The sequence below is a fragment of the Centroberyx gerrardi genome, chromosome 21, assembly GCF_048128805.1.
Source record: "Centroberyx gerrardi isolate f3 chromosome 21, fCenGer3.hap1.cur.20231027, whole genome shotgun sequence".
Classification (NCBI taxonomy): Eukaryota; Metazoa; Chordata; class Actinopteri; order Beryciformes; family Berycidae; genus Centroberyx; species Centroberyx gerrardi.
The window spans coordinates 14,571,942-14,597,370 of NC_136017.1; the positions used below are offsets into that span (position 1 = coordinate 14,571,942).

The 25,429-nt window shown below is 43.5% G+C and overlaps 1 protein-coding gene across 2 annotated transcripts in view; it reads right to left on the minus strand.

Annotated features, from left to right (window-relative positions):
- The window catches only part of zranb3 (zinc finger, RAN-binding domain containing 3), a 63,640-nt gene that overhangs the window by 5,010 nt on the left and 33,201 nt on the right, over positions 1-25,429 (minus strand). For both annotated transcript variants that reach the window (XM_078291108.1, XM_078291107.1), the window contains 7 exons: positions 24,358-24,657; positions 19,538-19,713; positions 13,008-13,112; positions 9,816-9,958; positions 4,337-4,477; positions 2,205-2,384; positions 597-789 (listed from right to left, as the gene is read on the minus strand). In XM_078291108.1, the coding sequence (XP_078147234.1) occupies positions 597-789; positions 2,205-2,384; positions 4,337-4,477; positions 9,816-9,958; positions 13,008-13,112; positions 19,538-19,713; positions 24,358-24,657 (1,238 nt within the window). The remainder of the gene's footprint in view (positions 1-596; positions 790-2,204; positions 2,385-4,336; positions 4,478-9,815; positions 9,959-13,007; positions 13,113-19,537; positions 19,714-24,357; positions 24,658-25,429) is intronic.

Consider the following 25,429-nt stretch of genomic DNA (forward strand, 5'->3'; position numbering starts at 1 on the left):
CTCCTCCACCGCTGCCGCGTCTTATCACGAGGCTGAGTTTGTTTCCTCCAAAGCCCGGCGCATCGATCGGCGAGGCGCCGGCGCTGTTGCCGGCGGCGCTGAGGAGGGGTGGGAAGGAGTGGGGTGGGGCGATGTGGGGTGATGTGGGGTGTGGGGGGGGCTTTGCAGGATAACAGCCAACCAAATCAAACAGGCTTACTGGTCGAGGTCTGGCACTGGGAGAAAAAAAATCAATGGGCCCAGCAATCCATTTTACTGGGAGCTGGCCCCTTAGAGCGCAGATCAACCTGCGTGTGTGTGTGTGGGAATGAGTACGGAGCACACACACACATAAATTCCAAAACGACTGTGTTAGGAGAGTGATATTAGCTGAACAGTTGACCCTGAAAGCATGCAACCCCCTTGAGTTTTTGTGTATATTACAGCATTTTCTATTATATTCTAATTCTAATGAAGTCATTATGTACTGATATGTCAAAAAAAACACAAGATCTAAAATTAGAAGATCACTTAGGCGAATGACCTATGTCACTAATCACTATGGCGAATGACCGAAGTTATGATCCAAAGCTGAAAACGGCGCCCTGGCGTCTGACCTGTTTGAGTGACAGCTGTGCGAGCCAGGTGTTCTCCAGCATCTCCTTGCGCTGGGCGGGCGGGGCGTCGCGGACCCTCAGGAAGAGCTGGTGGACGTGGAGGCCGCAGTGCTGACAGACGCCCTGCTCCGCCTCCAGCACCCGCGAGCGCATGTAGCTCTGGCTGGAGCGCAGCTGGAACTCCTCCTGGCACCTGCGGGCGGGGGGAACACGGGAACGTCCGAGAGTGGAGCGGGTTGTGAGGTCGATGACAGGAAACGAGTACAGATTCTGTACAGTCACATGGTGCGTTCATACATAGCGATGACATATAGACCTAACTGATAAAGTGTGTTGTCATCCAAATTCATTGGCACACAAGAAAAGCATTGTGGGAGTGGTTTGAAAAATTGCAGCTAAGGTGAAGTTAAATTTTCACAAAAACCTCTTTTTCAACTAGGAGTGAAGCGTCTCACCCTGACTGACTGACCTGGATTTGCGTTTTGAAGACCACTTGAAGACGAAAATTTGTGCTCAACACAATGGGAGTGGAAGTGTTCCTTTAAATGGGTAGTAAGCCCAAAGGATGTTCAGGCACGATATTTATTTTGCTTTTTAAGCATTCACTGGATACTCAACAGGCTGCCCTCTCCATTAAAATGAATAAATCAAAATCAATCCTTTATTTTGGTGTTAAAATGTGACATTTTTAGAAGGAAGAGCCTTGTGACAGAAATTCAGCGTTTTAATACGACAATAAAGGATCATAAAGGGAGAGAATGTTGTGACTGTTCATTCCTACAGAGTCTTATAAAGTCCTCACAAGTCTCTGTAGAAAATCCACTGTGTTTGTGTGTTTGGCTGTGACTGTAAGGTCTTCTGAAGGTCTAACAAGGCCATTAAACTATAAAAGCTACTGACTGATCTGAGAACGCCTTTTCTTTTTAGTCTTCAGAAAACAGACAAAACATAGCAAACACACTATTAGAAGATAGAGCAATGAAAAGCAGTAGATGGTAAAGACATCAAAGCAAAGCAATGAGGTGAAGTCAACATTATACTGTCATGCGTTGTGTTGTTTTACGCAGAATTCAGCTTCTTAAAGCCCTGAGTATAATTGAATTTACTTAGGTGCCAGATGGGTGGGCTTTGGCACAGAGGACAGTGAGTGCCAGAAAGTTTAGGCAGTCACAGCAAACTATTTGAAAGTTGATTTAATGTACTTTTCTCTGATTGACAACCAACCTAAGACTGTCTGAATTGTCCCGGTGCAGTAAACCCCACCCATCTGGTGCTCCAAGCAGGGTAAAACAAATGCTAAGATTTATATGCATCTGCTATTTGACACAAGTCTACTGGGAATGAACACAGCTAGTTCCATACTTTTCGCAACTTTTTGTGCAACTCCCCAAACTTTCCAAAGAGCTGTAAATTTCCAATTCATTCTTTAGACTTTTATACACCTGCGTAGGAATCCTGCCAGTTATAATTCCTGCGTACCTGCAGCTGCAGGAACTGCTCTATTTAACCCAAGTCTGTGTTTGTATATATGTATGATAGGCACTATACTGTGTATCCAGTGCTGCTACTGCTACTAAACACTTCTCCAGTACTGTACGTCCTACATACTTGTGGCTGCAGAATCGGGTGTCCCAGGGCCCTCCGGTGGCAGAGCAGGCCTGCTGGCAGGACAGACAGAGAGGGACACCCTGACTGTCGACGGCCTGCAGGTAGCCCGACTCCGATGATGGGTCCTCTGGGACCTCTGACGGGTGCCCCCCCGCTGCCTTAGAGGACTCACCGTCCTGTCTGTAGAGAAACAGAGAGAAAATCAATTAGATTTAACCAACACTGCTGGACCAAAACATGAATTAGCCCCTTGGGGATCAATCAGGGACATGTAAATTGAAATGAAAAGAATGAAAAAAAATCAGCCAACTGCCTACGATTACTTAACATATTGTATGCTAAAGCTATCTACTGGAAACATAGAGATGATTTAGGTTCTAATCCTCTTGTCAGATATTGGGTAAGGTGACCAATGAGCCAAGCTCCCAAAAAGTCGATGTAGTCCTTTAAAAAATGGATGAAATGTGAATGTCTTTGATTCCTTTTGATTCAGGCACCATGGAGGAGCTGCAAGGCTGCGACAGATTTTTTGCCCTTTGTGCACTAAGCTGCACAGACAAGTTACTCTGATCCATTTGATCTACACCAATCTCTAAACCAAGGACCACATTCAATGTAAAGCCGAGTTCATTCAACATCAGCACACAATTCAATATATATTCATGCAATAAGAATATCTGTGCTTGCTGCGTATGCTGCAGTTGCAGAGTGGAGGGACATATGGCCGGTGTGCGCGTGTATGAAATGTGTATGTGCTCCGCGTGTGTACATGGGGAAGCGTCCGCGCAAAAAACGTCATGTATGTGTATGTGCCTGTCCTTTTGGCAGAGGACGGCGAGTTTGGGCGTTTGCCACGGTGTCCCACCAGGGTGCTAGAGCCACGTTGGGGGGGACAGATGGACTAAATTCTCTTCTCCGTCCCCACGGTTCACAACACACAGAGAGAGAGAGAGAGAGAGACAGAAAGAGAGCGATTTTAATCATTGAAATGGAGAAGAAAACCCTCTAAAAAAAGGAGCCTTGCTGCTTCAAAGTTGAGAGGATACCAAAAATTGGAAGCACCAAGAGACCGATGCTGTGCCAATAGAGCCTAGTGCATGAAAGAGAGGCAGAAATAGACTTTTTACTAGTATGTCCAAACTGGGCATGGGGAAACACATTATGCTAAATTGGAGAAATTTGATTCAAATTGTACATTCCTCTCATGAGTAGAGAGGCCGCAGCAAGACATGGAGCTTGTTGCTGAACGTATTAGAATGGAGAAAGCCTCAATTATAAATATCAAACTAAAATGGATGTATTTTATTCACGTTATCTACATTTAAATGGTTTAAATGAACATATACAAGGCAACTTTGCATGTTGACGTCAGTAAACTGCACACACATTATTTATGCTTTTGCCAAGATACTTCACAGACTTTCATATAGACGTTTTCCTATGTGTGCGTGTTTGCTGGGAGGTTTCCATAGCGATAGTCTCTCCATGGGGGTGAGCTGGCCTTGCATCTCACCCGGCGGATTGTATTATGGTCTATACTAACTGTACAAAACACGCTCTGCGGGTCTTTGAGCCTCTCCCGCAAGGCGCGTACAGATCTCCATGGAGACAACCGAGGGACGGAGGATGAAAATGCACTCGCTCCCGGAGGAGAAAACACACATGAGAAGGTCCGGCCACCTTCATCTGTGACCTTGTCTTTAAAAACCACAAAAACAAGATTGGACACTTTTACACCCGTCTATGCGTCCATCCATCTTCAGGGTCTCTGCACGTTTCATCAAGTTGCATCTAAGACTTTCTGAGAACGTTTTAATGCCATTTAGAGTGAAATATGGAACCAATTTCTCAACTGTAATAAATGTAAAAATCACTTGTATAGCAACTGCACAGCTATCAGCACATAAATCTGTATGATTGGGCTGATTTTTCATTGGCAAAACGTGCAAGAAACCACAATATTTTCAAGAGATCTCAAACTGAATTCAAGACCTTTTAAGAGCTTGAGGATAGACAATCTAATTTAAGACATTTTAAAACTTCATCGGAACCTACAGATACCCTGGCCCTTACACTTTCCGGCCCTATCCATCCATTGGCCCACCCGCCATCCCTCCATCCCTCCATCCTACCTCTCCGGACCAGGTGGCGTCAGCGACGAGGCGGACCTCCGCTTGGTGAAGAAGTTCTCCTTGGTGACCAGCCGGACGCTGCCCCCCTCCTGCTGGGCCTTGCTGAGGGAAGCCTGGGCCACGTCCTCCCTGTCGAGGTACCTGGGAAGACGAGAGGCAGGGAGAGAGAGAGAAAGAGAGAGAGACAGAGGTGGGGAAATGAGGGAATGGAGGATGTGTAAACCTTATTTACCCCGCAAACTTGACAAAGAGAACTGATTCTCATGAGCAGTTGCAGCAAATTCCACCATTTCTTCTATGTTTCTTGGCACCAAACTGCGCTTAAGTGCACCATGCTCTTCCTTTTATTGCTTATTTCATATTCTATTTGTGTGCTGATATTCTATTTGTCTTTTTCACCTGCTGAATCCTATTACTTTTGCTGCTGCAGCAATCTAATTTCCCCACGGGGATCATCAATCATCTAATCTAATCCAAAGAGCGGATGCTGCTCTACCTTGCCGGTTGTTAAATGGGCCTTGTAATCCAGACGCTGGGTACGCAGGGCGGTAATTGCGTTAAACACTCGGGACGTCACTCAGGATTTCACTCAAAATACAGTAGGTCATTTCAGCCACAATGACTGACATGTTTGTTCCATGTTGTAACCCTAACCCCAACCCAAGCTTAACTAGGGTGTAATACCAGAGAATTTCCACATTACGAAAATGTGTCACCAGGAGCCAGATGCAGCAGGTAAAAAAATCAGTCACTTAGTCTCTTTTTTCCACATAGAGAATTATTTTGCTAATGTATCTAATGGAGAGAAATGGATTATATCTCAGTCATTTCAGTCCAGTGAGACCAAATCAATGGTCTAAATCTGTTGTTTGGAGAAGTATCGTCGGTGCTGGCAGTGGCAGCGGTGCATCGCTGGGGGGAGGGGGAGCAGAGGAAGAGCAAATGGAGGAAAAAGGAGGGAGAGATGTAAGAAAACAGAGATGGAAAAGAGACAGGAGGTAAGGATTTTATGAAGAGGGAAGTTGCGATACATGGCTGTGGCCTCGCGTGATGGCACATGGGTCATTTTACAGACAATTTCACGTAATGTGTTAGGTAGTTGGATAATTAATGGTGTGTGTGTTTTCCAAGCACATGTTGTTTGATGGCTGTGTCAATTCTCAAATTCATTTTGATGCACTCTTATTGCTGGCTGACAAATGGCAGCTCTGCTCCCACTGAAATAAAAATCAATAATTGGGATATAGCTCCTAGGCCTGTAAGATATGCTAGAAAAATAAATTAACCCTATTTAGCGAAGCAGCAAATCTTATTACACGAATAAAAGATTGATAGAAAATTGTGGTTACATGCAGAATATTTTAGCATTCTGAATGAATCAATTCCAAATGAACTGTTTACATGAATACTAATAGTGACGATGATGATGATGATGATGAAGGTGTGGTCAGTTCTCATGCACCTAAGCATGTAATCAGGATAGATGTTGGGATGAATAAGAGGCATTTTTATTCTGATTGTACTGTTATTCTGATTATTAATGTAATATTATGCTCCATGCAAACTCAGGAGGTGAGTTGGAAGGCGCCGCCACTGTTAAACTCTGCTTTTAGTGTTTCCAGTTGGCTCTGCGGCGACATCTCCACCCCCTCCTCCTCGACAGAACGGATTCCTAGGGAGGGAGCGGGAAAGCAGGTAGAGGGAGAAAAGAAGAAAAGAGAGGGATGGCGGGGAGGTAAAACGTGGAGGAGGGAGGCACATCAAAGAGGAGAAGTTTCTCTGGAAGCCTGAGAGGAGAGGAGGAAGAAGGTAAGTCTCCATCAAACGGGAGAGCCTCCTCTGCTTCAAATGTCCCAGCACAGAGGGGGGATGAAACGAGATACTCCACACTCACCCGGAGTCCAACTGCGCTTCTGTGTGTGTGTGTGTGTGTGTGTGTGTGTGTGTGTGTGTGTGTGTGGGGGTAGTTGGACAGTATGGATTCAAGCAACTGTAAGGTTTTTTATTTTTTTTACTAAAGCTAATCGCATTATACGTAAATGCTGCCCCTTCCCTCTGCATTACATTTTCACTCATGATCCAAACCTCTGGAACCTTCTTTGATCCGCCAGCTTGTGAAATATTTTATTTAAAAAAAATGAACCTTTCTGGGAAACTTCGATATCATTTGTTAGACATGTAAAACCAGAATAAATTTCAATTTTCTAACTTTCCATTATAGCGTGAAAGGTGGAATTTTTTTTTTTTACCTACCTTGTCAAAATGGTTGGGTCCGCTAAATACGCCATATCAAGGTCACGCCCACTCGCTTTAGTTTTGACAGCTAGCTAAAGTTAGGCTTTTGTTTTTGACAGCTGACTAATGGCTTTATTGCTATTATTAAGCAAAAAAGATGCCCGAAAAAAGAAAATAAAAATAAAAAGTGGTGCGGAATGCAACTGCAAATGTGTCGCCATCTCATAATTAGTGACTTGGTGTTTGCCAGGAATGCAGTAACATTATTTTGATTGGATTATTTAGACATGGCTTTCTGCTCATAGGCTGTTTACGTACAGCTCCATTCGTTGTGTGGCCGGCTTATGACTAGCTGGTGTGGGTGGGTTATTATAGTAAACTAAGATGAAAACTACATGTTAAAAAACAATGTCGTAAAATGAAATAAATATTAAAATTAGACTTTGTGAAAAACCTAAATCTATCCTGTCTACTTGGAAAACGAACAAAATAAAATAGATTTTTGAAATTGATTGCTGTTGAGTCTGCTGGTGCATTTCATTTGTGTCATATGCAACCAAGTGGTCCCAACTTCAAGTTAGTTGAGGATGTATTGAAAAATTAATGCAAATACATTTTTTAAAGAATGAATCATTTCTTGTTTGTATTACACAATACCTGTCGCAAACATATACAACATACCTGTTCTGAACTTCTATCATTATACCTTTACAAAAAGAAAAAAATCAAAAAAACACTAAAACTAGAACTGCAATTAAATAAAACTAAAACTACCAAATCCACACTGAAAACTAACCAAAACTAAACTGAAATTGAGATAAAAATGAAAAACTATATAAAACTAAGATGAAAACTCCCAAACTCCCCTGCAGCAGCGTGGCCAGCAGCCTGCAGTTCAGCAGCCGGGACAGAGCGGCTGCAGGGAGGCGGCTGCTGCTCAGCTGTGTGGGATCAGACTAACGAGCTGCTGCCCCGCTCCGGCCCAGCTGAAGCCGCTTTGATTGATTGCCGCGGTCCGACGTGAACCGGCCTCGGTGAAGTTTCAGGGTTGGGAGCGAAGCCGCGATCCATTCGAAGTCGGTGAAAATTCCCAACTGGTACAAAGTAATTGCAATCTCTCCGTGCTCGGAAAAACCAGGGAAGAAACCTGTACAACTTTATATTTCTGATGTTTTGAGCTAATGTGATGCTGAATATCCAACTTTCGTGTATTTTGAGGATTATAAATAAACATGTCAAAAGTAATGTTGTGTAGCGTTTACACTGTATACTGCTGTGATGACATGACATCAGAAACTGCATCTCGGAAATCCTGTCCATGTTTCCTACTTGGAATTCCGACTCGAAGTACCTCCATTGCATCCTTACGAAGCTGGAATTTCTGACTTTCTGACAACACTGGAACGCAGCAGAACTTCTCTAGAAAGCAGCGGAAGAAGCTACTGCAGTGAATCAACTGATTGAGACCTCGCCAGCCTGGAAGAAGAGTTTTCTTTAAGTTTATTTTACCTCAAGCTTTGAGTTGCATGGTGAAAGCTGGCAATAAAAGCCTATTTTCTGTTTGACATCCAACCTCGCCTCTCGCCCCTCCCCAGGTTCCTCTCACGCTGGATACGACTGTTTGGAAATGCGCTACAGGCCTATAAACAAAACCCAACCGAGATGTGACGGGCGCAGCGTTCGGCTTTGGTTTCGTCGCACCGCGGCGGCGGAGGAGAGCTCGTCTGTCTGTGAGACGACTGACGGCGGCGTGATTGACAGACGGCGCTAACAAGTTATTAATGAATGCATTGGTTGATTGTGTGCGTGTGATTATTATTTTAATCTTTAGCTACTGCTTTGGAGAGGAAAGCTCTCGCCTGTGGTGCATAAATTGGATTGGCTCTGTGTGCGTTTTGACCTTTTTGACTGTTATATGTGGGCGGTCGGGACTGAGGATGTGATGAGGGTTAGTGTTGGGGGTTGGGGGGGGGGGGGGGCAGCTACATAAACACTGAAGCTACTTTATTAAGATCTGGAGATTCTGCGTCAGATTTATAGACTATATCTGGTCTTATATCCCTTCTTCATCCTTTTAGGTGCTGCACTCTGATGTTTTCATTTCACCTTTATGCTTTTATTGTATAAAACGAATAGCTCTGGTCCTCAGTTATGATTGGCTGAGTCGCATTGGAAGCCATTGTTAAATACCTGATAAACACACACCTTTGACCGCATAACAGTGAGTTAAAATATTAATGCGGCGACTGAAAATCGCCACGCATATAAAATATTTCTTGGACATGTGCATTATGTTACCGCTTCTTATGAAAGCCAATGAGGCCGGGGTTAACAGTGACTTCGGTGAGGAGGCATTGTTAGGCAGGACGCAAAGTGCAGCAAAACCCTCTGAGCTCTTCTAAAATCACTGTAAATCACCATGAGTGGTTTATGAGGAAAATAGTAACGCTGCAGGAAATCTCAACAAAGTGCATTAAGTTTGAAGTAGTTGAAAACCGAGCCGCTCGTTGCCGAGAAAGGTGAGCCGTGATCGCCCCGCTGAGTCGGAGCCAGAGCTTGATTGGTTCTGATTAGTGAATAAATCAAACAGGTGTCAAATCAAGCCGGGCCAATTGCCTCCTACTCACACCTTGATTAGGTTCACGCACCCAAACACGTCCCTGGTTGAGAAACACACTCTCTCTCTCACACACACACACACACACACGCACACACACACACACACACACCAGTATACCCTGTAATTGGCAAACTCTCCCTGCCTCCATCCACGCCAGCTGTAATTAGTGTGCCGGCAACAACGCTTGTTTGTCAAAAAACACACATGTACACACACACACACACATACATAACTCTCATCCTACCCTCACCTAAGCCTGTCACCTAAGCTGACAACCTTGGACACACATACACACACATGCACACACACAAAAATGCACAGATATTAATTCTGCCTGGGCCAGCAAGTGTTTACAAATCCCTCCTTCCCCCTGTGAAATCTCGAACACCACTTATTGGATTTGGACAAAACTTAGGGAACTAATGTATCTCACCGTCAAGTTCAACCATTTCCAAATTTACACTGACTGGCCCAAAGGGGGCGGTAGTTCAAAACAAGGTGACACGAATTCTCCTAATGCGGCAAACCCCACCGACATCTGGTACTCCAAGCAGGTTAAAACAAACGCTGAGAACTATTTCCTGGAACTGGACCCTGACCCGGGCCTCGCTCCGTCTCGCCTACCTCTTGGTGCTGGAGTGCGGCCGCTGGGCGGCGGCCAGCTGCTCCAGGCCCAGGCTGGGGCTGTGGAAGAGGAGGCCGCTGCGTCGAAGCAGCTTCTGCTTCATGGCCGCCAGGCCACTCCACTCCCGGACAAAACGCAGCACCTGGAGGGGACAAGGCACTTCACTTTGAATTCACATTTCAAAATTCCACACTGCAATGACATGGTAGAGTGTTTTCACCTAAAACCTTTGATTTGCACAAGGACACAGTTTTCCAGATAGCTGGGCAAAACTCATTGAACCAAACAGAGCTGTATATCCACTGAACATGGAATCGCTGGAGCTTTGTGCTCCCTGAGGAAGGCCAATGCCAAAACGCCTTGGAGCATTGTACGTTTTTAACCTGTTATTTCAACAAGCCAATGGATTAAAGGCTTTTTAACCTTTTTCTTCTGCAGTTACTGTACACCAAAAAGCACCTCCAACTGAGGGTGACATTACACACCCAGATGTAGCACTCTCTACTTTGATTTTTATTTAAAAGTTGTATATTTTCAGGCAAGTCAAGGATTCAACACCCAAAATGCAGTTGCCTGAAGAAAATCCTCTGGTAAGAAAAATGTATTTAGTATTAAATAACATAGGAATCTGAGAAATGAATGATACCCATCCATGACTGACACCTACTCTCACAAAATTATTATTGTTGTGAAAGTAAAACTCAATGGATTATACAGAGATTTTTTAAATCATCATTACACCATGGCTTGCAATTTTTTTTTTACATTTTAGGAGTTGTAACCATCTGTATTTTTGATATTATATAGATATTAGGTAACAATTGCTCTCTTAAATGCAGCACTGGGGAATGAAACCCTTCATTTGTAGTATGATATAAATTACACTATAGCCTGCAATAAAACCCTTTATGGAATTGACTTGGCCCATGTGGGATTGCCGTATCTCTGTGTATGTTTGTGTAACCTTGTATCTATTTATTTGTTCTGTTTCGACCTGTTTGTGTTGACACTGACCCGTGTCGGGAGCTAAACAGCAGTAATTGGGATAATCAGGAGTGCCGATGTGCTGACTGCTGCAGTCTGGCTGGGCCAAAAGATGCCAACTCAGCCACAGCAGGCGGGTGGGAACCAAGAGACTCTCATATTAAAGAGCCCATCGCGAATGCCTAACAGTCTCTTAGAGCACTGTCTCCCAATGGATGAATAGATACTTAACTATACTATCAGGGAAAAGATAACAGGAAAGAAAAAGAAATACAGTGCAATGGGGTAAAAACAAGCTTGACCCAAGGCTGCAAATGATGATAAGTTCCTTGAGAAAGAGTGAGGCATTTCTCTGGATTCATTGGGAAGTCAGCAGAGTTTTTGGATTCAGTCCTGGAAGAGATGGAGAGCCAGAGCGTTGCAGCCAGGATGGATGTGATCTGCTGGTGGATCCTGGCATTGCTGTTCTGGATATACTGGAGCTTCCGGACATTCCTGACAGGGGTCCAGATGAAAGGTGTTCCAGTAGTCCAGCCTTGCAGGGGTAAAGGTGTGGACAAATGTCTCTGAGTGTGCCTGGGTTACAAATGTTCTTGAGATGGTAACTGGAGGCTTTGCAGCGGCGTGTTGTGTGGTCATCAAAGGTCAGCCGAGGGTGGAATCTGATGCTGAGATTGGTGACTGAGTGTCGTTGGCATAATGGAGTGAAATCCCATGTTTGTTGATGACACGGCCAAAGGGAAGAATGTCCAGAATGAAGAGGATGGGGCCGAGGACTAACCCTTGTGGGACCCTCTGATGGACCCACTGATGACAAGGTACGCTCTGGATCTGCAACCTCCCAATGAAAGCAATTGAGTTCTACCAGAGACGCAGTCCTCAAACCATGTAGAGATAAATAAGGTGAGACAGGTAGAAGGTAAACTATGGATTCTAGTTGGTAATCACCATAATGCGAACAACCACCAATACGCACAGTTATATTCTCAGAACGGTAGTATGTATGTTTCATTTTCTTGAAAAAAAGCACTATTTTCATGGAACTTACATCATTCCGATACTAATTACAACGATGCACACTATGAATTCATATCCAAGATTTATATCCGCTTGACAAGTTGGGTAAACACTCATAAAAAAGCTGTGTGTAGGCGAGTTTCCACACCATTGCATCCCCATCCAAGATGTGTTGCAGCCCACATGAGATAGTTTTGCTTCATATTGATTTTGATGGACAATTGGAGCATAAGAGGGTAGAAACGTTGGCTCGGAGGACGGATGCAACTCGCGGCTTCGCTTTACAAACCAACATAAACAGTGCGAGCGGCGGGGCGTCTGTCAGCGGCTCTGTTACTGCTGGAGCAGATTGCGGGGTTTAATATTAGCTGGATGGCGCGTGGGGTCGTTCGAGGCGATGATCCGTCTCCTTTAACGACCCTCATAAAACGGCACTTTCTCTTCCGCCGGCTCAGGTTACCCAACCCCCCCGCCCCCCCTCCAACCTCCCGCTCTCCTCCCCCTCTCTTTCATCATCTCCCCCCCCCCCCCCCCCCCCTCCAGGCGCTGCGGTGGTAAAAGTGGGCGTCCGGACTCCATCTATCTGCCAGGCTCCCGACACGCCGCTGCTCTTCCTCCTCATGATCGGTGGTGTCATTAGCTTCACATCGCAGTGATCACAGACATCCGTTAAGTATAATAACCCCCTGTGCAGTCTTTTTGCCTCGTCTTCACTGGGTCAGTGGGATTAGGGTGATAGCCCTACTGACTGTGATATCAAAGGAAATTATCTTAGTCTGAAATGAAGGTCAGCCTTGAAACAGCCTATGGGCATACTGAACAGCTGAAAAACTTTCCACTACACTCTTGAGCGTACATAAAACATTCTTTCATCAATCTACAAAAGTGCAACTCAATAACGTCAGGACGTTGCATTTTTCTTGATCTTGAGACAGAACAAAATATTGGCACATTTTAGTAATAATAACCCAAAAGTCAATGCCAGTGGAATTCCCCTTTTAGGCGTGTTCACAGTAATGATACATTAGGTTGGTACATTACAGAAAGTACATCTCACTCACATAAAGACACCCATCCATATGCACACCCACACACATTCATGAATATCCAACTCCATGCAAGAGTGCATAGACACACACACACACACACACACACACACACATACACAGAGCCAGGAGGGAAGGGCAGACCTGGATTTGATTTTCCTGGCGTCTGCTGAAGGCCTCAGGCAGGTCGTCCCAGTTGTCCAGTTTAATGTCCAGAGGGACAAAGTTACAGTTCAACGGAGCACCATCCTAACAGACAAGGAGACAGAGAAGAAGATTAGCACAATGCAGAAAGATTTAACACTACAACTACTAAACAATATCTATCCAACTAAATATATTTGTTTAGTACTTTTCTCAACAAAGTTAGGAAACAATTTGCTGATTTTTCTATATCATAAGGTGTGCCATCATAGCTACATTATCATATATCATTTGTGTTGGGAGCCGAAATGAAATATAGTGCATGACACAGAAACCGTACATGGCACCAGGAGATTCATATCAAGTCGAATGCCAATTCAACACGGCATGTGCCGGCCTTAAAAGAGGTTTGACAATCACCACTTTTATATGCGAGTTTTCAAAGCAACATCAGGCGACTAACAGAATTGCAAAGAGGCCAAATAGTCGGTGCCTGACTGTTTCCCCTGTGGCCCGGGGAAAATCACCACATACTTGAATCGACAACTTTGTGACGGTCCCAACAAAAACTGTACATCATGAGGCTCACAATGCTGGTGTTTTTGGCAGGGCCAACACACAACGCATAACCTGGTATAAGGAGCACAAAACCTGGAGACCTGAGTAATAAAAAAAAGTAATATGGTCTGATGAAAAAGCCAAAAGATGCCTTCAACCCACAATGTCTTTGCCAAGTGCAGTGATTGCTCTGCATGGTCATATAACAGCCAAGGAATATGAGACCAGTTTACATGACCGGGAGCACCCTCGGGTGCACTGTTCCATCATAATGTTCCCATATTCCAAGATGATAACGCCCCCACACAAACTGCTAAAGCTCAATTCATAAATTTGCTGTTGGGTGAAAACCGCTGTGAAAATCTGAAAAATAGCCTTGTTTTCAACTTGACCACCATGTATTTTTGAGTTTATCCAATGGGGGTTTGAAAGGGTTTCATAAGAATTTTCTCAACCCATAGAGAAACATGTAATCCTTCAAGTGAGGTTTAAAAAAAAAATTTATAAAAACATTTAGAATTACACAGTTTTCACATGAAAACAGTGATATACTGTGAGGTGTTTCCGTTATTTTGTCCACCCCCTGTATATCATCATTTCACTGCAGTGCCATTTAATGTCAGGAATGGCAGCTGCTCATTAAAAATGATGTGCTGGTTCACACTGTACCTGCCACTGTGGCTTAAACACTTGCAGAACAGGTATTTTCAGCCAAGCCGCCTGATTAGTCAAAGACGTGTTTAATGGCGAGCCGTGCTTTATTGGTTGCCATGCCAACTCTTGTGGTAACCAAGGAGCCAGTGATGATCTTTCTTGGTTTATTCTAATATATGTACACCACTTTGAGGAGAACTTTTCAGACAGCATACATGCATTGCTAACAAATATAAAGAGTATAAAAAACTGAACTGTATAAGGCATAATACCATTGAGTATTATGGGTGATTATGGGTAATCATAGCACTATGGCTTGTAGCAACCTGCATTATCATTGTACAAACGTTTTCTCAGGTGTTATTGCTTTATTGGTATAGTGTCTACCTACTGCTAATCTGAGGTCTAAGAAAGCCAGTTCACCCTCAATGTTAACTTTAATTGAATCGACACCAAGTGGGCCAAGAAAGAAGAAAGAAACAGACTGACCAGTGAATTCAGCTAAAACCTATGATGGATTTCAGTTATTAGACCCACTACAGTCATGGGGAAGGTAAATACAGAGGAAGGATAGGAGTCAGTAGACAGGTTAAAGCCTAAAGGTTAATACCTCCAGGTAGCTGAGACATGGATTGTGGGATGCGACTCAATATTAGGAAGGTTTTTCTGTTTTGTACCCTCAGTGCACACAGGCCCCCAATGTTTATTTGGATTGCAGCAGAATAAATATCAGAGAGAGTCAGGAAACAGTGGAGAGGGTTGTGCTGTGACAGCATGGAGCAGGATTACAGCCCTGCTAGATGTGATTGCAAAGAGGTGTTACAGTATTATCCTTTCCACTAACAAGCTCACAGGTAAAAATATATATGTATCGAGAGTTCTGTTCCAAAATCAGATATCAGCCTTTTGAAAAAATGTGATACAAAAATCACCTAAAACAATTTAACTGAAAACAAATGAAAGTTCTGAAAGAATAGAGGTCAACTTAATTTTGGTTTGAAAAATAGAACACTTTAATACACTTGTAATGATTTCTTTCTGAAAAAAAAATAGATGTAATAACTTCTTATAGTAATAGAATGACTGGTAATTACTGATTAATGTAAGTAAGAAAAGGTGATTTTTGGTTGGTATGGAGTACGTTTGTATACCTATGTGAATACTGTACATAGTCAATACTGGTATGTCTTTTCTAAAATATATTACGTATTATTGTATGTATTCTACATTATAAGCAAGTGAAAACCCAATGAAAAGATAGATTGTTTCTTCACAGGTGTCTTCACTTTCTTGTCCCTCCTCTGTGGAAGAGAAATCAATGCAGACAGTGCGTTTTTTCCTTTTTCTACTAGTTTGTCCTTCACCTCCAGCACCTTTCTAAATTTTCAGAAGTGTGTGGTCTAATACATGTATTTGAATCTGCTGTAGTACCAGTTACGTGGGGTTTTAACGAGTACCAGAAAGTTTAGTTTAGAAGTTTAAGTTTAAGTTATCTTAAGTTTAGGAAAGTATCTGAAAGTCAATGAAGTGCAGCATATGTCTGTGTTACTGACCACTTGCCACAACCTGAACTGTCCTGATGCAGTAAACCCCACCCGTCTGGTCCTCCTTGTGTTTACACGAAACAAACCACCCGCCCAACTGAGACCCGGAACAGCGAGGTCACGAATAAATCAGCTGCTCCACGTGTAGAAAAACGGACATAAAACTCCTAACGCTCACGATAGTTCTCTTAATGGAACCCGGTGACAAATCCTGCTTTGATTGTGCATCGAGCGCTCCCTGTGTGAATCCCGCGCCCGGTCTGGGATTAGCCCCGATGTGACAGCTTTCCAGCCGGAGCTCCTCCAGTTTATCATTTAAACGACAGCGGGGGACATTTATCTCCGCGGCTTATCGTCTCAGCCGCGCGTACGCGACACTTGTCCGTTGACGTCGGGGGTAATATTCCATCGCCGATTCAATTCGCCGCTCGGTCTTCCTCTATGTAAAACCCCCTTGTCTCTTATCTGCGTTCGCCGGGGAAAGAATTTGATCCCTCATGAATGAAACAAAAGGGTGTGAGTATCGCGGGCCGATCAATACGGAGGTCCCTCGGCAAGCGGCGCTTGGGGGGGGTGGGGGGGGTGGGGGAGTGCCGAGAACGCTCGGGAATGTGATCAGGAAGCAGACCTGGGTTAAACACGATTCATAAATAATATAGTTTGTCTTGGTGTGCTTAGGATGGGTGGGGTTTACGATGGAGAGTACAGCGAGTGCCAGAAAGTTTAGACGATTTAGACGATGGGAAAGCAGCTGGAGGTCAGTGTAGGATGTTTTGCTTGAGTATCTAAATTGTCAAGATCTATCTAGAACTTCAAGCAGGCTGAGACAGATACAAACCATTACCTGCAACCACTATTCATGAGTTGGTATTCTTGCGGCGGAAACAAATTCAGCAGGTTCATACAGACAAAAGGCCGCCACTGCATGACCATTTGCACATTTGCTCATTGCCTCTGTTTCCGTCTTGTGTCAACTTTTGCAAAATTAATCGTCTTGAGGCACCTGCACCGTGTTATGACGCTTTTGTCACTCTCACCGCAGCCATTGTATTGTTGTTGAATGTGAATATGAAATTTGTATGCAGCAAGTTCCACAACGTTAGAAGTATACCGACAGCTTTAGACCTAGGTCTGTCAAGAACACAAGAAAGAAAATTGTAATATTAAATTAGAAATAAATGAGAGACGTTTGTCCAATCTCCCCATACAATCCTATAACAAAAACTAGATTACTGCCTGCCTGAATGCTGACAATAACAGGGGGATTTGTAGGTGGGGAGATCCATGTTGAAATCCTAATGGTAATCGTTTGGTAATCCTAACCCTTCAATTTGTATTGAGCCGAGGAATCTGAATGGACTTGAAGAGTTTTTCATTCCCTTATACCAGGCAGGTTCAATCAATCCCTGAAATGATTCAAACAGGCTATTGTTCCTGTGTTAAGAGAGGACTGACTAGTTCAAGGTATTATGAGTATTCATTAATGAAATGGTTGTTGTTTTTCCACTGTACAGGAGTACTGTGCTGTACCTATACTGGCACATGATCCTATGTTTTTCCAATGTGTTTTGCTCACAGTTCAGTTCAATATGTATGACAGAAGAGTGCTGCTAAGGCACCGAACATCAAGTGGGTGTCAAAACTCAAGTTGCCCTTTCAATATTACTTATTGCCTCGAGGCCTGAAATGAAAACCTATTAAATCACACTTTTTTCACTTTCATTTAGACACAGTTAGCGGATTAAATTGCTCACATTGCTCAATTGTCGTTCCTGACAATTAAACCTGCGCTAGGCAACAAATGGCAGCGGAGGTAACCTGAACTTCAGTAAATGTTACACAGCACGCTCATGTTTACCGACCTGGCCGGTCTGTGATGCTTTATACCAAAGAGACAAGAGAGGAAAAGATCTAACGTTGGTGAGTCCAGCTTTCTCTGGACGGAGCTGCTGCTTAGGAGACACTTTGGATTTTGTTCTTGTAGTAAGTGTCCATATATGACACCAGAATTTAATTTGGTCAATTGGGGGCGAAGCTACAGCGTCTCAATCTGTGGGAATGGGATGCTCTTCTCTATTGCAGGCCCATTTTATGATTAAGCCTGATAGCATAGATGTGTTTTTACATACAAATCTTGCCTAGTGCAGCTTTTAAAGAAGGAAAACTGAACCACCTTGGTCGTGCAAGTGTGCACACACTTCCAGTAATACTTAGCAGGAGCGCATTTTTCATTTCAGGGCCTCGAGGCGATGAAAAATAGAAAATTTGAAGGGGTGTACAGAGTTTTGTTGTCCTCTTTATTTGGTGCTGGCCCACTTTCAAAGGCTGCTGGCAGGGTGACACGCTAGTTCCTCTATGCAACAGGACTGCAGTGTTCAAAGCAACTGCGATACTTAGGCACGTGTATGACTTTATGTATTTGAGCTACAGTGTATATATTGAGGGCTTGGAGCCAAAGGGGCGTAAGTGCGTTATAGTAGATTTTACAGAGAGCCAAAACAAATTTTGATCAAACTTGGATCAGCTGACACATACTAAGCACAATATTTTAACTTTTAACTTTTTGTGTTATCAGATTGAGCATTACTATAAAAACAATACTGCTACAGTTTAAGTTGAATTATATTTGTTAATTTTTTAAAAATGGCAAAAGAGTGAAATATGCCTTTTTGGCACAAACATTGTCCCAGTACAGCCATGCAGAATATGGGCGTATGTAAGTAAACAATTGTAAAACACATTCATTTGAATACAAATCTAGCAATTACACTTCAATCAACACTGAAATATAAAACAAGATCAGAATGAATATCTTTATCTTGAAGTAATGCTCAGCAACTTTCACCAAGGCCTTTAAAATTGTAGGCTATATGGAACATATCAAATTGATTGATACATTTTTTCTGTTAAAAACTTTTAATAAACCTTTTTAATAAACCTCTATAGACATAAGAAACTACTTTTGATTCTAAACTACTACCTTTTTTTTCTTTTGCTAGTATAATACATTTTGTATGTGTCCCAGGACACATCACTTATTAATGTGTCCTGGGACACATTCAAAGACCTGTAAAACTCCTCATAACACTGAGGGATAACTTCAGCTAGCAGCAGTCTTACTATCAGAGCTCATCTTGACCAGTTCACACTCCGAACATTATAAAATAACATTTTGAATCTATAGGCCTAAGTATTTCATGGGAATATTAACATATTTACATTCATCTAATATTGACCTAGAATATTAATTAGGATATGACTAGGATACTAAAAATGATGTGATCAAGCTGCCATGCTAGCATTACTTACGTCAGCATGCATTTTGAGTTGCCCTAAGTGCTGTTAGAATCTTCTACCCACAATACTTGTTCAGTGTCAGAAGTGGAGTTTTGCTTGGTGTCAAAAGGGCGTAAGTGCAGTTATGCCCTTTTGACAGCAAACAAAACCTTAGTTTTACTGTTACGGCTTTCAGTTTTTGTTTACTTAAAACTTATGGGTCATGATTTCAGTTGTGTCCTTTTGGCACTGAAAAGATCTCACTGAGACCTTTCAATTGATATATAATACTCATATTCGCCCAAAATCGCCCTTTTGGCTCCAAGCCCTCGATATGTTCTGGAATGAAAGTGTATACTGTTGTAGAACATCATTAATATAGGATTTTAAAAAGTTTACACCCTGGTAACTTGTTTGGTCTACTTTGAGTATACATATGATTAAATACACACACACACACACACACACACACACACACACAGAGAGAGACAGAGGTACCTTGGAGTAAAGATATATTCGGTCTGTATTCCGGCTGGCACAGAACTGGAGGCCGGCGTAGAGGGGAAGGGAGGCGCTGGTGTCATCTTTATCTTTACCATCGACATCATCACGGTCATCATCGTCTTCAGCAGTAGATTTAGTAGGGCGAGACACACACACTGCTGCTGTCTGGCCTGCAGGGAGAGAGAGAGAGAGAGAGAGGCTGACCAATATCTCACTGAGCGGATATTATGGGCTCGTTATTGGCTTTCACAGCTTTATCAGTATCAGCATTTGTACAGCTGGTAAAGTAACAGACATGAGATTCTAGAAGTTTTCACATTTACTTTACACTATAACACTGACAGACCAACTGAGGGGGTTCATTCTAAAATGTATATACTGTATATCCATGTTTGAAAACAGTTACCATATGTTAATTGTTTATTGGTTACGTACAACTCATTATAGAATCTACAATGAAAATTAAAAAAAAAAAATGAAAGCAATAATCTGTGATATGTTCTTAGAAATAAATGGCAGGTTTGCTACTCTCTATCACAGATGAAGACAATAGTGATTCAACCTATACCCAGTACATGAAAGCTTTTACATTTGCTGTGAGAGAGAGAGAGAGAGAGAGAGAGAGAGCGAATCAAGGCAGAGAATGAATGAGTGTCTGGCAGTCGGAATGAGAAAGACGAAAGAGAGGAAGTGACAGTAAGAGGGAGTGCAGGTAACAAGAGAGGTAGAGCAACAGTGGCTGTGTGAGAGACAGAGAGGAAGAGAGAGAGAGAGAGAGGGAGAGAGAAAGAGAATACCTAGGTTTCCATCTTATTCCTAGTATTTAGGATGCATCGAATGGAAACAATGCACAAACAATATCACAAAAAAGTTTTTACTCATTTAAGGTGGAAAGGAATGTGTTGATGCAGAAAATTTGCCATAAAAAGTGATGGAAGCACATATTGTCGTATAAATAATGATGTACTGCAGTTTGTATCTGTCTACCAAAACCTCCTGCTGTCACTCCCATATATCAGGCACCTGTTGTGGTTTTATGGCCATTAGTTGCGTTAGAATATTAAGTGCTTTTCTATGTTATATAGATATAGATCTATAGATATATAGATGTGTTTTTGACATATATATGTAGAAAGACTGTTTATTTGATGGACACCTACCTAATTCCCATTCTATTTTTCCGAAGTTTGCTAAAAATTTGCTGAATATTTGGATGGAAACGGCTACAGAGAGTAAGGAGGAGAGCTGTAAAACGACAGCCACAGATGGGGAGAGAGAGAGAGAGAGAGAGAGAGAGAGAGAGAGAGGGAGAGAGAGAGAGAGAGAGGAGAGAGCAGGTCATTAATGTCAGCTATGTAGCTCCCTCATCCCGCCAGCATCTTGCAGGAAAAGGTCAGGCGGTGGAAATGAGACCGCCGCTGCTCGACCGCGCTTCATTTAGACAATGACCTATAACACTCTGATAATACCTGCCTTAAATCACTACGCGTGGCGACTTGTCTGCCCTGTGTGTGTGTGTGTGTGTGTGAAGGCGTGTGTGTCCATTCGGCTTGCTAAGGGGGGAATGTACTGTCACAAGTCGATGTCTGGGACTAGAGTTCTCCCTGTTGTGGTGCAATATCAGCACTCTTTGCTTTTCTACTGAAACACTAAGCAGTTCTAGTCCTGTTGGAGCAAGAGAGGAACACACTGTAACCAAGACAGTCCTGCCATCGTGCTTTGAAGGCATCAAACATGTTTGGGTTCCTTCCCAGCGACAGATAGCCAAGTGGAGGAGGCGGCCAAGTTCAAAATCAACCCAAATTTTCACAAAAATCATCTTAAAACAGCTTTGGAAACTGTTTTGAGCTGCTATCAAAGATGTTTAGGCACTGATTTTACAAAACGATGAAGAGTGATGGTAGTCTCCTTTTGGAAGACTAGATTGGCAGCATGGATTTACTTTTATTTCTTCTTTATGTTCTACCTCTATTTTTCATCATCTGCTGTTTGATGTCAAAGCCGTTTCTTCTTGTTTAGTTTCAAGGTGAGGTCGCGCTTATAAGCCACTTCCTCTCCTTGACCCATCCCCCTATGCTGCTCTTACGTCTCATTTTTTATTTTCACGTTTGCCGTTTTCTCAGCTGCAATTTTCCCGGGTCTAGTACATGCTGTTCTGATCCGACCCCCGGCTCCTGATGGAACGGGCCACTTTGTGTCTGAAAATACCAAGACGCCAGACGAAAGCACTCCGAGGCACTACAGACCTGGAACCCCGACACGTTTTTTAGGACACCGGCGTTTCACAAAAATCCCATCTATCTATCCCTCTGTATCTGTAATGAAACCTAGCAGCACTGCAGTGTGCAGCCTATATTGGTTGTAAGCAGTTTTTTTTTCTTCCCTTCCCCTGTTTTGTCGTGGCGGAATGCGCCAGCTGCATTAAGTGGGCCATTTATACGATGGGGGCAATTCATCTTACAAAGCCGTCTTATTAGACTGTCACTTACACAGTATGAACAGTGCCTTCAAAACACCCCGGGGGATTTACTTGTTATTTTACTGCGAAAGAAAGAAAACAACCCCTAATTGGACTGAGTCATCTCATCTTCTGCTGGATCGAAATAATAGCAAAAAAAAAAAAAAGAAGAAGAAGAAGAAGGAGAAATTCTAACTGCGCACTTCAAGTAGGAAGACGGTTTGGTGCTGTTGAAGCGTTTGAACTAACATCAAGATAACACCGTATTAACGCTTAAATGTTTGGGTCACGCAGGTAGAGAGAGAGAGAAAGAGAGAGAGAGAGAGAGGTGGAGGAGTGATTGCCTGTCTGTGCTGTGAGGAAAGTAATCTCAGAGCAATCAAGAGGTGGGGGGTGGCGGGCAGCTCAGCGGTTCGCCTTCAAAAGACCACAGGCAGGTAGAGGAAAATCATTAGGCACCGCTCCTGACCCCGTAGGTCACTTTTATTGGACAACCGCTGTGTTTCACATTAACCCTGCGCCGCCGGAGACTGAGAGACGGCGGCGGCGAAAAAAATATTAATTAATTAATAATGCCACCCTTTCTTGATCGACGCGGCGAAGCTTTTACCTCTCACCAGGAGTCGGTCTAAATAGGCCGACTCCGACTCAGACCGACTTTTTTTTTTTTTTAAATGAGAGTGGGCGCAGTTCGCTTGCCTTTAGTGTGTTGTATTTACATAGGCAGTTGGAGAGGTAGAGGGGGTTGAGATACAGAGGAGGGGGAAAAGCTCTGGTGGGGTTCGATCCCAGACCGGTGGGGGGGCACAGGTGGCTACAGAGGGGGGGGGGAAATTAACCGCTCGCTGTTTCACACTGCTGTTAAAGGATGTTAAAGGGGCGATATGTAGGTTCATGCTGCCAATACCAGCTCACCTCACCAAGACTGTGGTGTGTGTTTATTCTTTCCTTTATAGAACGGTGCAACATGAAGCATTTTTTTACATCAAGATGTCAAATTACTTACCGTAAACAAATGAGACCATGGTGGAGACGATTGGTCGCCTCTACCTCACAATAGTGCTAATCTTTCTCAAAATTAAGACCACATTACCCATTAATCCCGGTGCATCCTGTCGCATAGAAGATCTTTGATTCTTTGGAGAAAGGTGTTTCTCTTAAAACCGAAGAGGATAAACATGCTGGAAGAGATTTCTCCATTGATCTTTCACTCTTTCTGCCGTCTGCTGTTGCGAGAAACTCTGAAAACTTTAGCTCAGTTTGCGCTGGAAGAACAGCGCCCTGTTCCTGGTTTGTGCCGTAAAGCAATCCAGCAGATTTCATCTGCCAGCAAGTGGCAGGTGGCACATTTTGGAAAATTCAGTGTAGAGGCCAGTAGAGGCTGCCGGTCTTCTTGCCGATGGTCTGGTTTGCTTACGGTAATTATACTGTTTCAAAATGAATGTGGTAAAGATTAATTTTCTTTAAAATGCTACAAGTAGCACCAGTAATTTATACTCCTGCAGCCCCGGGCAGGAGTTGGCGAGATGGCTGGTGAAGAGCCATGAATTTATGTCAACTCAATTTCAAGGTCTCTTCTGCACCTCTGATGCAAAATGTCTGCACACTTTTAGGGGCGACACTCCCGGTCACAGCTCTTTGCATTGCACACAGTGTAATTAATAGTAATTAGTGTAATTTATAGCTTGGCATATCCCTCTGAGACAGAAGCACTCGAACACCGAGGTCTTAATTCGCAATATTACAAACTGTGTAATTGGGAATGTTTTTCCTCACATATCCCTCTGAGACACACATGCATGGACACATGTAGCAGGAATGGTCAGAGTGCAGCATGTAAAGCAGGTTGTGTTCCAAGACAGTGCGCTCAAACACCAACAGGGATTGAACTCGCGACTTTTCAGTTATCGGATGCATTCTAAAATGTGTACACAACTGTTGAAATTTCCCTGTTGTTACAGCCAATCAGAAGCTCATCAGCTGCATAATGGACAATGCCGACTATTTTAGAACATATGCGTCCGTGTCTCAAAATATGAATTTCCCCAGTGTATTCCAGTGCTCCACATACTTCACCTGTTTGAACAACCTGCACTCTGGAGGGGTTCAGATTAGTGAGGTTTGACTCAATATCTCTTTCAGGCCAGTTGTAGCTTGCTGTGAGCAGAAATAGGCAATATCCCCAGCTAGATAATAATAATAGTAAAAATAATAATACACAGCCCCATATGGAATGGGATATAGTCCCTTATTGGTTTGAAGTGATGATATTAAACAGTATTATACGGGCAGGTGACAATGCGGCGCCAGCCAATTTCCCTAGATATGAAGAGGAGAAGATTGCAGGTGGGATTACCCTGTGTGTGATCAGGAAGCAGGCAGCCGCCGCCGCCAACAGCGCCGCCGCCTCGCTCTCCTGGTGATTGTTTGCCTTTGCGCCACCGCTTGTCCTCCTCCTCCTCCGCTTCTCCCGGTTTCTGTTTGTCTTTCGGAGGCTCATCCTCTTCCTCCCCCTCGTCGCTCTGTTTGTCTTTGGGCGCTTTCGGTGGCGGGGCTTCTCCCGGGCCGAGCTCCGGCTCGCTGTCGGAGCTGGAGGAGACGACGACGCAGGTCTGGTCCCCCCGGGTTGAGGCGGGGCGCGGAGGCCTGGGTGGCTCTGAGCCAGCAGAGAGAGAGAGAGAGATAGAGAGAGAGAGAGAGAGAGAGAGAGAGGGAGAGAGAGAGAGAGATGACGATTACTTTATTGGCCAAGTTACAAAATGTAATCACACTTTGAGGAGTTTCATTCCCAAGTGAGATATCCATCATCTTAAGAGTGTGACGCTTAGTTTGACAAAATGATTGCTGACATGAAAGTAAAACTCAATATGGGTCATTAGTGACGTTATTAGCTATCATGAGTGCTGTAAAAAGTGACATTTTAACGGATGTGAACTACTATATGAGACTGACTCTGGTTCAGTTGCTCAGCGGCCCGTCGGCAGGGAAGCTGGCCACTGCAGACAGAACACCTGCCACCCTCCAGCTCTCAGATCAAACAGCCAATATAATTTGTTGGGAGAATTAATTACCTCCGTCTCTCATTGTTTGGTTAATTGCTTGTTTGCATCGTGCGCAATCAAATCTAAACAGCAAAACTGTCAGCGAGCGCCGCATCTGTGCTGTGCTTCAGCCGGGCCCAGTGAGCGATATCCAGACTGCTGGCAATCAGAGATCCTGCTTTGAACTTTCAATGAATGTAAGAATCGGCCTATTGCGCCTTGCAGACTGGCTATCATGCTACATCTGCATTTCCACCCATACGCTTGGACCCACCATTCACTTACTTTTCATTCATACAGAATGTTGTAATTCTGTTAAGGTCAGGCTGAAATCCAAGCCGGGAAAATGTTAATGAATGCAAGGATTATCCTATTGCCATTCATACA